This window comes from Branchiostoma floridae, chromosome 16 (genome assembly GCF_000003815.2).
Source record: "Branchiostoma floridae strain S238N-H82 chromosome 16, Bfl_VNyyK, whole genome shotgun sequence".
NCBI classification, from domain to species: Eukaryota; Metazoa; Chordata; class Leptocardii; order Amphioxiformes; family Branchiostomatidae; genus Branchiostoma; species Branchiostoma floridae.
In genome coordinates, this window is record NC_049994.1 from 3120028 (window position 1) to 3135743 (window position 15716).

At 40.8% G+C, this 15716-nt stretch overlaps 1 protein-coding gene across 1 annotated transcript; it reads right to left on the bottom strand.

Annotated features, from left to right (window-relative positions):
* Positions 1-13785: 13785 nt before the first annotated feature.
* LOC118403643 (UPF0691 protein C9orf116 homolog) lies at positions 13786-15509 on the bottom strand. The gene has a single exon (XM_035802414.1). It carries the CDS (start codon positions 15314-15316, stop codon positions 14867-14869), a length of 450 nt encoding a protein of 149 aa, XP_035658307.1. The 5' UTR covers positions 15317-15509; the 3' UTR covers positions 13786-14866.
* Positions 15510-15716: the final 207 nt, after the last annotated feature.

Here is a 15716-nt window from a genome sequence, read left to right on the forward strand (position 1 = left end):
CCATGGCAGGGACCCAAGAAGACTTCAAACCGATTGAATGTACTGGGCAACACATTCTTCTTTGTATACAACTAAGTGACTTATTCAAGATTGAAGTATTGGTGACGATCTGTGAACTTTCTTGCAATTCTTGTACTATTACACACTGCAGGTCACATTCCCTAACCAGGGCCCGACCGGGCAGCTTTTGGGAGCGAAAATAATTATATTGTCATATAAAAGACATCATAGGGACCGCATAGCGCAGCGGGACCGCATTCGGTCCGTGACCGAGAGGTTGCGTGTTCGAATCCGGCTGCCGTGTTACCGATCTTGTGCCCTTGCGAAAGGCACTTTACACGACTTTCCTCACTTTACTCAGGTTCAAATGAGTACCTAGCTTCGGCTAGGGCCGTCCCTCGGATAGGACGTTAAATGGAGGTCCCGTGTCTAGCGAGAGCCATACCCCAGGCACGTTAAAGAACCCCCACACGTGCGATGGTGCGGTGTGCGATGGATCAAATCATTCTGTCTGACTGGAGTTGGTGATTTGCTACAAATCACCCGGATAGAGGCCTGGCGAACCTCTGTCTCGTATCAGCCACATGGTGAGTGACGTGTTGGAACATTCACCCGGACGGGAGACGTGGCGCATCACCGTCTTGTACTTGCCAAAGAAGGGTATATCACCTCGTAAGAGGCGGTATTACCCTACGCGAGGGGACAGTCCTGGCCTATGCACGTACATGCATACATAAAAGACATCAGAATGAAAAAAAATGGCATATTTTACTATATCTATAGGTATACACTTAAATTTTTCGTTCCTTGAAACATCCCGACCGGGCGCCGGGTTGGAAATGTAACCTACACGTACGTACATAAAAGGAAACGGTGGTCTTTTTATAACGAAAGGCACTTGGCTGCGTTGAAAAAACTTTGTTATCTAGTGACTTAGCAAACTAATAAAACTGTTAACGGAGGCCATTGAATGTACTGTCTATTTTGCGGTTTCTCAAAATTATGCTAGAGGTCACATTGATTTATTGTTTATTGTTTTGGTCGCTACGTTACCGTCGGGGTTCTGGCCGGTCTGTGAAGCCACATTTTGTACTTGTGGAGTACCTATACTACATATAGTTACGATTAGTTTACGCACGGCGTCTATTCGCTGCTGGGTCCCAGCTTGATTTTAACTAGTGTTAAAAAAAATCTTGGATCCCGGCTGTTCCCTAAAATAACCAGGTAACCACAAAGTGTCCCACGGGGCCACGTAGGGGTCACAACCGAAAGTAAAAAAAAAAAAAAAGGAACAGCTCGTAATTTACCCCCGTGGCCTCTTTTTTCCAATTATTACCGACGCACTGACTGTCACAGACGTTGAGACCATCTATGACGATTGATATCTCTGCTATAGTATCACTGCAGTCAGCACGGGGCCACTCAGGGGTCACCCCAAAAAGTTGAAAAAAAAAGATCCCATAAACTATTCCTCATATCCCTCTTTTCCAGTTGTTACCAACGCAATAACTGTCACAGACGTTGAGACCATCTATAACGATACTTATCTCTGCTATAGCATCACTGCAGTCAGCACGGGGCCATTTAGGGGTTACGCCCGAAAGTTGAAAAAAAAACAGCCCTTAAACTATCTCTCATGGCCCCTTTTCCCAATTGTTACCAACGCAATAACTGACACAGACATTGCATGGGACCACCTGTAACGATTCTAATCTCTGCTATAGCATCACTCCAGTCAGCACAAATTCCTTACCTTTGGACTTTTGCCATACCTAGTTGGTATTGTTCCAACCTAGCATCCATCCCTCTTATATCTTTATGGGTTTCCTTTTTTGTCTGTTTGATATAGCTACATGGTGCCTTTTGGAATGATAAGGATAGATCTATAAGTGTGTATTTCACTTCGTCGCGGTAACTTTAGACAGAATGTTATACAAAGTTTTCGAAATTTGTACCTTGCAGCTACAATGACATGCGATGTATTTGATAAGATAAGATTTTGTACTTTCTGCTACAATATCAACTCTATAACAACCAACGTGAAGTCTTAACCCGCAATTGACGAATAGCACGCACAACATAAACCTCTCTGGTAAATACACATTCAAACAAGTACTTTAATTCGGGCCCTTGAAACAATTCAAAGTGTCCTTCACTTAAACCACCCTCTCTATATACTCCAAGTCTGTTACTCAAATTCCTGTCATGATTATACCTCAGACCTACCCTAAGCTTATTAAGTGTATAACATGTTTTACGTATAGCTACGTTTGCTTCTTTAAAAAGAAATGTTCATTGTTGTTTTCAGTTTTACTGAAAACAACAAAGCTATGATAAAATTTTATGCAAACCTCATTTAATCATTCAAGCCTACGAAAAGGTGAGAAATATACTTAAAAGACTTTGTGTATTTCCCCAAAAGAGGCCCCCTCGATCCTCACAACCATTAGAATTTCTATGTGCATGATCAGATTCATACCCGTAGGCTTTGGGGTAGACTTAAAGGGGCATTCCACTCCATAAGGGAGTGTTATGTTCTGCTGGATATTCATTTTAGGAAGTATACTTCTTCAAATTATACGATAAAGTACCCATTAGTATAGCACTGCGCACATCAAAAAGCATTCTGTCTTCTGCTAAACTCCCTACGTACCCTCTAATTAGAGTTATCGATCTCAGTCTATGTCTGAATATAACTCCTGGCTTAAGTCATGTTACATAACTACTTTTAGAATCGCTGAGATGAACTCATCCTGTTATGTGTTCTTTGATCTCACATGAGCAATTGGACTTCTTGGTGTGCTTAGCGCTTCTCACATTTTCCGGAAATATACACAATAAAGGAGGGCCTGCATGGGTTTAACGATCATGAGTGTCATACTATTGTTTTACAAAACACATATTGCATATATCCATAAGTGGAATTCCACAAAAGGTCTACTGATTGTGTACCAATTGATATATCATGTGTTGAAAATGAACACTCCCTTCTGGAGTAGAATTCCCCTTAAAGCTCTAAAGGTGGTATCTCACTGCACTTGGGGCACCGGTGCGGCACTGCGGGTTTCTTTCACTGTGTTATTTTCGCAGATTTTTGTAATCTTGATATTGCGTAGTACTTAAAAGTATGACTTAGAAGACAACAAAATACACAAAACGTAAGAAAACCGTTCTCTATCTCTGAAATTCGCTGAGTAATCTTCGAACCCAGCAGTGCCGCACCGGTGCCCCAAGTGCAGTGAGATACTACCCTAATGCGTATTACGCCGTGTTGGTGCCAGGCGACCCGTAACTCTAATCCCTTGTCAATTTTGATTGATGAAAACTTCTTAAGGGTTGGAAAGAATCGACCCAAAACTCTACCAAGCTAAACAAGGTCCTTGATGTACAACATGTTCCATTTTGCACGGGCCAAAGCATCAAAGCCACGCCTCGCTTGCGAAGGACTCCGAAATGGCGATTTGTTAGTGTCAATCGGCTGTCTCGAAAGTGCTTCGTTTCAATTTCATGGCTCATGACGTTTGACGATGCATATTTGCCAGCTTAGGCAATAACAGATATAGATTAGTGCAAGTAGGCTTATAAATAAAACGTGTAAAGCGGGCATCTCTCTGAATACGCCAAAATTGCGCTAGGGTATTGCGTCAATTTTGCGAAATTGTGCCAATATTTTCCTTGCGGTCAAGATGAGCAAAAAAAAAAAAATGGCGGCACGCCGAATGTAAAAATTTTAGTTTAGCTTAATTGAAAATCACACAGTCCCCACAGTATAAAAAGTAAGTTAATGCTCAATGATCAGATTGCAGTAATAGTCTATTGTAAATTCTTGCCCGAGGGCTAGTTGAAGGTAACAGCAGAAATGGTATAGACAAATCATATAGCACTACTACTATAATCTCTACTCTAGATAGTCTACAAGCTAACTCTAAAATTCTAACTTTTAACTCAAAACTAGGGTTTCCCATTTTCTGTATTGTGTAGTTTTCTTTTTGTTAGTGGGGGAATTTCAGTATATATATCAAACAGGGACATGCAAAACATGTTGGAAATGTGTTTTGCGCGTGTTACTCCATTTTGACAAGTATGGATATCTTTATCTTTATCTTTAAAACATCGTGATTACAGGCGACGAGTTGCAACTTATTACACTGGACAAAATGGATACGGATGCGGGCATATACCGCGGTATTCGTTAGGTGCGGATGCGGAAGAATCCAAACAAATACGAACGAATCACAGATTCTAATAGGATACGACAAAACACTGAACAGATACGATACTGTATCCGCTAGGATGAAAAATACGAAGAGATACTATGTCGTATACAGTTGGATCCCTTACTGTTAACAAATACGAAAATGTCATTTGCTCGAATCCTTCAGTTTGGAAATCTGCAATGTTCAATCTGGTCTTGAGTTTCCTTTTGCGTCATAAAAACATTTTACCCATCGGCGGGCCCACTCTTCGATAAAAGTACGTTCTGAAAATACACAAATACTAGAAGATCCCTATTCCGTATTTCTATGGATCCGCTGGCCCATTTCACGGCAAAAAGGCATCAAGGATAATCTGCAGATCCTAACGAATCTCTTTTCTGTATTTTCTATGGTTCAGATGGCCCACTTCGCGACAGAAATGTCCAGGGTCAATCTATGGATCCTAGCAAATCCTTTTCCCGTATTTTCTACGAATACGTTGCCCCACCTCACGGCAGATGGATCCTAGCAAATCCTTTTCCGTATTTTCTATGGATTCGTTGCCCACCTCACAGCAGACGGATCATAGGAAATACCCTTTCCGTATTTTCTATGGATTCGTTGCCTCACCTCACGGCAGACGGATCCTAGGAAATACCATTTCGTATTTTCTATGGATTTGTTACCCCCACCTCTCATTTTTCACAAAAAGTACAGGTTTCGCGAAAAGAAGTCCGATTTCCGATCAGACGTACACATTGTTTGTCGAAAAATAGTAATTTGCTCTCTTGAGCCAAAAAGAGCATTTTTCACAAAAAAATACAGGTTTCGCGAAACAATGTCCGATTTCCTCGGAACCAACTTTATTGCATGCGGAAAAATTCCTCGACATCAGACATACACCTTGTTTGTCGAAAAATGGTAATTTGCTCCCCCGAGCCAAAAAGAGCATTTTTCACAAAAAATTCAGGTTTCGCGAAACAATGTCCGATTTCCTCGGAACCAACTTTATTGGATGCGGAATGGTTCCTCTACATCAGGCATATACCTTGTTTGTTGAAAAATGGTAATTTGCTCTCCTGAGCCAAAAAGAGCAGTTTCGTGAAACGATGTCCGATTTTGTCGGAACCCACTTCATTGCATGCGGAACAATTCCTCAACATCAGACATACACATTTTTTGTCGACAAATGGTAATTTGCTCTACTGAGCCAAAAAGAGCATTTTTCTCAAAAAATTCAGGTTTCGCGAAACAATGTCCGATTTCCTCGAAACCAACTTTATTGCATGCGGAACGGTTCCTCGACACCAGACATACACATTTTTTGTCGAAAAATGGTAATTTGCTCTGCTGAGCCAAAAAGAGCATTTTTCACAAAAAGTACAGGTTTCGCGAAACTATGTATGATTTTCTCCGTACCAACTTTATTGCATGCGGAACGATTCCTCGACACCAGACATACACATTTTTTGCCGAAAAATGGTAATTTGCTCTCCTGAGCCAAAAAGAGCATTTTTCACAAAAAATACAGGGTTCGCGAAACAATGTCCGATTTCCTCGAAACCAACTTTATTGCATGCGGAATGGTTCCTCGACATCAGACATACACATTTTTTGCCGAAAAATGGTAATTTGCTCCCCCGAGCCAAAAAGAGCATTTTTCGCAAAAAATACAGGGTTCGCGAAACAATGTCCGATTTCCTCGAAACCAACTTTATTGCATGCGGAATGGTTCCTCGACATCAGACATACACATTTTTTGTCGAAAAATGGTAATTTGCTCTGCTGAGCCAAAAAGAGCATTTTTCACAAAAAATTCAGGTTTCGCGAAACAATGTCCGATTTCCTCGAAACCAACTTTATTGCATGCGGAATGGTTCCTCGACATCAGACATACACATTTTTTGTCGACAAATGGTAATTTCCTCTGCTGAGCCAAAAAGAGTATTTTTCACAAAAAATTCAGGTTTCACGAAACAATGTCCGATTTCCTCGAAACCAACTTTATTGCATGCGGAATGGTTCCTCGACATCAGACATACACATTGTTTGTCGACAAATGGTAATTTCCTCTGCTGAGCCAAAAAGAGCATTTTTCACAAAAAATTCAGGTTTCGCGAAACAATGTCCGATTTCCTCGAAACCAACTTTATTGCATGCGGAACGGTTCCTCGACATCAGACATACACCTTGTTTGTTGAAAACTATTAATTTGCTCTCCTGACCCAAAAAGAGCATTTCCATGTTCGTTGACAGCCAGGGATCCATGTATATACGACAGCGTATTCCTTGTGGGTTATAATTCCAGCAGATACAGTGTCGCATCTGTTCGGTACTTTGGCGTATCCTTTAGAATCTGGGATTCGTTCGTATTTGTTCGGAATCTTCCGCATCCACATTTGAGATATTTGACGGATACCTTGGTATCTGCCGGGATCCGTACCCATCCGTACGCTGTAGAAAGGCTATAAATGGCTAAATGAAATATAACAAAATACACAGGATTCGAGTGTTTAATTGTATTAAAGCTACAAGTGACAAGTAGAATCTTTAGAAAGGCGTCCTAACAGAAATTCTGCCTGCGCCTATCGAACGGTTTAATACACTTCTCCCGGCCATTCAGCGTCGATCTGGTAAAATAATAGTAACTTGTTGCTTGTTTCATGTGTTTTGTCCGGGTCAAATGCGTGTCACAGCCACTGTGCTTTTTAAATGTAAATTTATTCGGTGTTAATTGGTAAACAAGCAATCAGCACCAACGGGGGGCAGGTCTCCGTTCGGGCCAGATGAGAGTCATGTGACAGGGAGTACCCAATGACAGGCAAGTCTGGGGATTTCAAATGTACCGTTATGCGAGACGAAGCAAGCATTTTCCGGGCCTCTGTTGCGAGAGGAGAAGAAATGGAGAAAGTTTGGACCTGTTTTACCTCTGAAGTTCTGGTCGGGACTTTGCTTTCCAGCTGGGACCCCGCCGACCCAAAGAACGCCAAGCTATATGCGCTAGGATGCCTGGATTCTGTACAAAGTTGATGAGGCGGATTATGTTGGAGATTTGTGCAAGGTCACGGAATAGTAAATTCACTTTGAGCCAAGATTGCAAGGTGAACAAACTTTGCGACCTATCCAACACAAGTCATATGGATCGGACTGCGCAAATCTCAGCGGATTATTCCTCCTTCCGTAGCCTGTTGGAACCGTGTGCTCTTTTTAATAACTACCCCTGGTCCCGGCCCCGGAGTGTCGCTGGACAATGGAGTCTGAGTTGGACCAATTGGTTGGACACAGCACAGAATCGTGAATCATTTTGAAATTGCACAGTCACTGCGATTGATCCCGATGCCATCGACGTTAACTACAAGTTTTGAATAAAAGGCCGCAAAATTATATACCTGGATATAAGAGTATATGGATATTTCCGATCCAACCAAATGCGAAACCTGTATTCCCACTTATTTGCTACGTATACTTTTCTTGGATCCCATTCAAGAAAATCCGAAATCTGAATTGTTCCGTAGGTATGTACTATCTAAACTTAGACAAAATACGGGGGATACAGCTTTCGGATTTGGTTAGGATCCGGGAAAATCCGCATTTCGTATCTGCATAAACGTATCCAAAATACGGGCGGATACAGCTTTCGGATTTGGTTAGGATCCGGGAAAATCCGCATTTCGTATCTGCATAAACGTATCCAAAATACGGGCGGATACAGCTTTCGGATTTGGTTAGAATCCGAGAAAGTCCGAATTTCGTATCTACGTATACGTAGCAAATACGTTTGGGATTTGGTTAGTATACGGAAAAATACCGACGTTTCGACGTGTTCTCCGCGGTAAGGATACGAAAAAATACCAATGGGATCCGCTACCGTATTTGCCAAAAATACGGATTTCGTATTTTTCCGTGTTTAATTAGTCCGGATTCGAGAAAATCCGAAATTTCGGATCCGTAACAGATTCCGCTCGCATCTGTCCGTAAACGATCGTATCCTTCAAGGATACGGAAAGATAACGGCCCGGATTTGACTGCATTTGAACCCATTTTTTCCAGTGTTAGTGCCTAAGTCATCACCTTATTATCAATACCGTAGATACATGCCATCTTGACTTCATAAGATCTGGTTTCAGGCAGTCGATCACGCTCGTAACCAGTGTGACCTTAGCATTATGCAAATATGGAGGAGATCGATATAAGGCCTTGGATGCTTGTGTATATTTCAACCGTTGTGCCTCGGGTCAGCAAAATTTTGATATTTCATTGATATAATATTCACAATATCATCGCCGAGTTAATACTTATGGCAGCTCTTATTTATTATAAACGCAACATTCTACAAGGATCGAAAGTTTAAACCCGACTGAGATTTCTAAAAGCGCCAGAAGTAACAGTTATCTTGACATTGGCCTGGGCGACTGGAACTTACCAATCGGAGAGTCGGAGATTTAGTTGAGTTAGCATTACCAGCGAATCAGTTCAAACGTTCCCTCGACCTTCTGATTTAGGCGCGCGACCGGAACCAACCAATCGGAAAGCCGGAAATCTAATTGATTTATCATTACCAACGGATCACTTCAGAAGGGTGACATACAATCCTTACGCGAAATTTCACAACCCCTCTCCGTTAATTAGCACGAATATGCACCTTTTGCCTACGTACGGGCGCTTATTACCGGTTTTATGTACCGATTTTCTTGGAACAAATCCCACGCTCAATTCCTTTATCCGGAAGAAATCGATTTTAACGTTAATTTGTGGACGTGAGGAGACCTTTAGAGCGTCCTTGGGGCACAATTCCTTCTTAGATCTTTCAAAGTTGGAGATTTATTAGAAGGTTTTTTCCTTCCTATCGGTACTTTTAATTAAGACAAATGAGCTATCCAATACGTCAATACTAGATGAGATATATCCGGATGAAACGTGAACGATACTCGGAAGACTTTGAAAAATGAGCTGATTTCTGGGAAGATGGTATCAAAGACTAGATGTATGTACTAATTTAGAGTATTACTGATAGTGTAAATGTCGTTAAGGTGATAGATTATATGCTTTATATTATGGATTAGTGTTCACACGTGTAAGGATGTTATTTGTAATGAAGCTGATATGTTATAGCCTAACCGCAGGCCAGGGAAAGGCAATTTTTTTTCCACATTTTATTCACAAGTTATAAATTACAGAACATTCAAAGATAATCGCTAAAAACTAAACACAAACATTGTAGAGTATTTACACGAGCATTCCCTTACCATATTTTACACACAACTCTGCCTTTACTCCATCATCTAGACATTTGCAGTGCTATATAATATAACACATTTACATATTGTTGCAGGGGCCATTCCCACTGGCTTTTTTTGGCTAGGGTTTGCTCCCTAGGACTTTTTTTACATGGGTGTTTTATCCCCCCTGGATTTTTTGTGCTAGGGTTTCTTCCCTAGGACTTCTGTGCAGGGGTGTCATCCCTGGGTTTCTGTGCAGGGTTTTCCTTCCCTGGTCAATTTTCCACACATCACAAATTTACAGAAATATTACTCAAACATTCCCATTTGCAACAAAAAAGACAAATAAAAAAATACAAGACAAAAAATCAGGGAAAGGCAATGCTGTGTTTCTAGTTTACGGTCCTGAAAAAAAGGAGAGTTCGTAACGCTAGTTCACCTTCCCGTGGGGTAACCTATATCCGTTTTTTTTTTCATAAACAAGGTATTTAGGGATATCAAGACGATGGAATTTGTAATGAGTTGAAAATTTGAAACATAACCACTGTCCATTGACTCGAAAGACGTTTTTTTTTCCCAAACGTTTAGGGGAAACTTTTCTGTGTCGCAAATCAATGATTTTCACTTAAGGTTCTGTCTTATCTATCGGTCAAGTTCACCCACTAAAACGGATTAGCAACGGGACATCCGTACGTAGTAAGTATCAATGGTACGTACTCTCCACGTTCATGACTCATTGCTTTGTGCTGACACTCTAAAGGGGCTCAGAAGTTGCTTTTGGACATTAAAAGGGATTATGACCCACTATACCACGCCAAATTTACCGTAATCCTCTTAACATCCGAATGAAATCTCATCTGTGTTGGTGGAATCCATAGTTGTAAAGTTTAAACTTTGTTCGAACAAAAAATAAAGGAACTCGCCGTAACTTTTCGGTCAAACTCGTCGACCTAATCAGATGTACGATTCGCTTCACTAATGTTCCGGAAGTCGGACCGAAGATGACGTCAGCAGCGAATCATAAATGGCTGGAAAACCGAACCTGCCATTGCCACTGCCACGGTTCAGAGAGGGTTAATGGGCCCTTGTGTATAGTTTGACCGGAAATTTATGGCGAGTTCCTTTCTTCTGTGTTGGAACAAAGCTTACACTTTACAACTGCTATAAATGTATTAAAGTTCGCGGTGATTTAATTTCGCAGTACGTAGCGAGAAAATGTCTTTTCGCGGTTTTTTTTTTTTTTTTAATTCGCGTCATCACCATGCATTGTAGTTTCTTACTGCTATGAAAAATGTTCGCGGTGCTTTAAGTTCATGGTGAATCGGCCACCGCGAAAACCGCGAACATTAAACCACCGCGAATGTTTCGAAATTCTGCATTTACAGTATTCTCTTAACAATTGTGATAAATCCAGCCAGTAAATAATATCCGAACAACAGCCAGTTCAATGAAAATCAATCGATTGCAGCATTTTTATTGGGCTTTACGCACGCGTTTTGGGAGGCGACTTGGGCACTAGAGTGTTTTGTTTACGCACGGGGCCTCAACGTGACTTAAGCCTGTAACGCCTGGTGTGCTTTCGTAGACAGAATAGCTCGCTAGAATTGTCTATAGGCATCGGCAAAATATTGAACAAGATATTCAAATACATTCAATCTCTGAAACTTTATAAAAACGGGGACTTACTTCCGGACGTTTCGAGTGACATCTACCACTCTTCTTCAGCTAGAAGAAACTGGCAAAAACAATTTATTAGAAAAAAAAGTACAGCTAACTGATGGAACATATCAATTTATTAACTCATACGGATCGTCTGAAAATGACACGCAAGGAAAAATCATAGTTCCGTATGGTATAACATTTGAGTGACATTTGTATACGAATTATGATCATAATGTCTTGATTCACTTGTTTAACATACACTATTACTTTAATCATTGTTACATCGTTTACGTTCTCCACTTCCAAAACAAATTAAGGCATCTTGGATTTTTGGCAATCTTTTGCATAAGATTCTAGGCAGAGAGCGACATTCCTGAAATCTACTTGAAGTAGCCAGGCAGTGAAAAATTACGTATAGTCATCATTATCTTCTATATGCTGACGGCTATGTTTTAATAACGAAGTACTCTTAAGCCCCCTTAAGATCAAATAGACGTCATTTCCTTGCTAATCGTGTTTGATAAAAATCCTTCCCATCGGCATTTCCTGAAATTCAAATCTAATGGAGAACCGATAAGAATCTTGCGGATACTGTAAAATTGGGAATATTTGCAGTTATTTTATGTTTGTGGTTTGCGTGATGACCGAAAGCTTCCACGCGAAATTAAAACCACAGCGAAAATTTTCCCTTTTACAGTAAAACCCTGTAAGGATGTTTCAACCGATAACTCAAACACACCACTAACATTCCATTTCCCTCTACCTCGGACTCGGAAACCATATAGAGAACATTATCCATATTTACAGTACCCGTACTTAAAATTGATACCCCATTCTACCATAGAATCCCAGCCAATGGCATTCTAGAAAACTAAATTCGATCATCTCTCATTACGAACTGGTAATATGTATGTAGTCGGCTTATGAAAAATGTACGAATGCTTCTAACTACGCGACTTACATCCAGAAATCTTCTTATAGATGTCTTTCATTCGTATGACAAGATTCAGATATAGGATAGGTCGCTACGTTTATCATGCATCCTAGATAGAAGTACTTCGTCTTATCTTGTAGGTTTAGCAGTTTTTCAACAAGTCGTGTTCTGAATCTAAAATGGCTCGTATTTGATGGGCGCTACAATGATAGTTATACTAGTTGAACTATAAATTCCAACACAAAAAATGGACTCACACAAACGAAAAAAAATTCGACTGAACAGCGCCCGTCTTTGTCAAGGAATGGACAATCCACTGCTGCCGTGATGTTACTTTATGCAGATAAAACACGTGACTCAGTGAGCAGTGGATCATAGGTTGCAGGGAGTCAACAATGACTTTTACCAACACAGACTAACTTTCAAGTTAGTGACAGGAGTTATGAGGTATCCGTAGCTATCGTGAGTGTATGTCGTTTCTGAATACCTCGTCTTTTCGTCAAATCGTGAAACTATAGAACCAAAATTGCTCGACGAGAATATATCACTTGTCACAACCAGTTAAATTGTATTACACGACGCTGATAAACAGGAGATAATGATTCAGTTTAGTTGAGTTCATCCTCTGTGACACCAAGATTTCCAAACCTTCCTGTCCAGCATGACAGCTCATCGAAGCTCGTCCACCCGAAGTCCTTTGTTCTCCATAATGACTTCCCTTAGATAATGGTACCATAAAGTATTGGGATCTTAAAACGTACATACGAATGTTACAGGTTACAATTATGTTGATTGGCTTCACGTTGTGCGTCAAAGTAACACCGCTCAAGTGCCCCCTCTAGCGGAAAAATACTGAACCGCACCATCCTGTTCTCATTTCTCATTGGGGTACTACTTACTATGTACAGTAACTCCCCAATGAGCTCTTGCTCACACATATTTAAGGGATATTGACTAGGAAGAGACTACTTTTGACCGGTTTGAAGGATTTCAGATTTTCCAAAGTACACGTGGAAAATGCAGAACGTACCGGAATACTGCAAACTAGCAGTAAATGATAAATCCTCAACCTGAAGTAAAATATAGCTACATATTACTGTTAAAGCCCCCTTCACACGAGAGCACGAATGAGCCGGAATGCCGTCCGAATGAATTTTTTTTCTATTCGTGGCAATTCCTCGCAATTCGTACTGTATTCTAAACATTCTTACTGCATTCGAGATATTCGTCCTGTACTTTTGGCTGGCTCGAAAGTTTTTGACATGTTAAAAACTGTCGAGGTGCATTCGAAGTGGTGAAATATCAAATGGCATTCGTAGTGGATTTTTAGTGTATTCTAACTATTCTGACTGCAGTCTGACCGCATTCTACGGCATTCTAGCATTATTCGAAACATTCTTATTTCATTCGATGGAGAACCGAAACGGCAAGCCACCTCGAATCCTGCCAGAATGTGGCCGAAAGAATATTTCGAATGCCGTAAGAATGTCTAGAATGCACTACGAATTCACAGGAATAGACAAGAATTTTCATTCTGACGGCATTCCGGCTCATTCCATCTCGTGTGAAGGGGATTTAAGGCCCATTTGGAATTCCCACCCGAATGTGACATGAAGTTTGCAAATACTTCATTCCGGCTGGTTCGGCTTGATTCCTGCTAATTCGATTTCCGTGTGAAGGCCCTATAACCAAGATGGCTTGTCTTTACGTTTACCCGTTGCATATTACAGTTTCGAATTCTGGTACAGCAAGAACATCACAAAAACACAGTAGATATATTTATGAATAGAATTCAGTGTATTTCATATCATCAATGTCACATATTGCAACAGTAAATCTTATACAAACCAACATGTGTAACTAAGATGTTTTTGACTGACAACATCTCACACTTTTCATAACCAAAATAACAGTAGTCAGATCTAAATTGACAAAAGCTGGTTGCTAATGAATAGTTAAAAGTCACATTTCATATTGAAACATTATGCAGCATGTTGTAACTCTTCTGACAATAATCACAAGGGGAAAGCATATCTCATTGTACAGAACATAGAAATGGAGTTGTGCATCAAGAATACACTACACAAGTACCCCCTCTAGTGGACATATATTGAACAGCACGTACTGCAGATAATGACATATTCTATTGGTGCTATGGTAAATGACTATTTGGGAAACGAATAATCACCTGATGGGTGGGGGAGTCATATGAAACTTATTTGTCTACTTTGATACAGAAAAAATACACTTCTATCGACAGTCACTGTTTTGTCCCTTAGATATATCTGTTTGTAACATTGGTTGCCCAGCTGATTTGCATAAAATGATACAAATATAACATCATAAACAGTACCATTACTGCATGCATATAGTGACTTACAATGTTTCAAAAGTGTGACTTATATATACATATCTCATTGACAATCTGACATACTGTAAATGCAGAAACTTTTGCTGTGGTTTAATGTTTGCGGTTTTGCGGTGGCCGCTACACCACGGACTTAAAACCACCGCGAACATTTTTCCATGGCAATAAGAAACTACAGCGTATGGTGCTACCGTGAACTTAAAACCGCCGCAAAAAGTCCTTCTTTCCACTACCGCAAAATTAAGTCCCCGCAAACTTCATTTACAATACTGTAAAACGGGAAATGTTTCAGTTAGAATCTATGCTCACGTTTTTCAGGATGACCTCTTCATCACAAACTTAAAACCAACGTGAACATTCTCCCCTTTGCATTAAAATCCATTTTTACAGTATTGTGCAAGTAATGTCATAACTTGGAAGAACAGGTGGTTGTTACATGATATAATAATTATAAACATCTCCAACAACAACGACAAACATATCGTCATCACAACATGGCAGGTCCGTTGGGATTGTAGCTTCTGTGGAAATTGTTCTTTTCCTCCATGGTTATGAGATTGTCCACGCCATTAACTTTGCTCTTCTCGACGTATGTGTTGAACGAGTGGTTCCTGTACATCCCGCATACCCCCAGGTGTTGGGAGAACTTCTGCGACCTTCCGTGGAACTGCGTCTGCATGGTGTGTACGTTTGGGTTCCTGCCGCCGTAGTCTCCGTTGGATGTACGGTACTGGGGGTGAGGTCCCTTGGCCCGGTATCCCTGAAACCAGTCTGGGTTGTCGAATCTTGCAGGCAACTTCTCGTGGACTCGGTAAAACTCGGAAGTCTTGGCTCCCTTCGGAATGCCCAGTTCGTCAACCTCCTTGGGAGGGGCGATAGAGTCGTTGTTGGTCTCTTCCACCGCCTTTGGAGCGCCGTTTTCACCGGTTGCAGGCATCGTTTTGTCGTCTACACGGGTTTCTTGTCGTCCAGAAAAGGCGAGTTTGCGTCAGACTGCAAGGACAGTGGCTAAGGGAGACCACGGAAGATGTGAAACGTACCGCAAGTCAGGAGGAAGTCGAGCAGAGTGTGTGTCAAAGCAGCAATGGCGGCGTTTTGATGCCACGGGTCATGTTTGTTGTACTGTTATGGTGACCGTTCCCATGGAGACAAAGCATTGTTTGTGCTACAGCGACATCTAGCGATATATGCTGACATATCAGCCTGTTTTATAACTGCTTCTATTTTTCGTTATATTTACAGCCGTGGATGCGCCAAAAATCAACTTAGTATAATAGTTATACTTCTAAAATTAAAATGTCAAGAATTAAAATTAACTCTGTCAAGAAACATGCAGG

Bases quoted from the DNA above. Each gene is read 5' to 3' on its own strand.
- LOC118403643 (XM_035802414.1), bottom strand. From the start codon at position 15,316: ATGCCTGCAACCGGTGAAAACGGCGCTCCAAAGGCGGTGGAAGAGACC.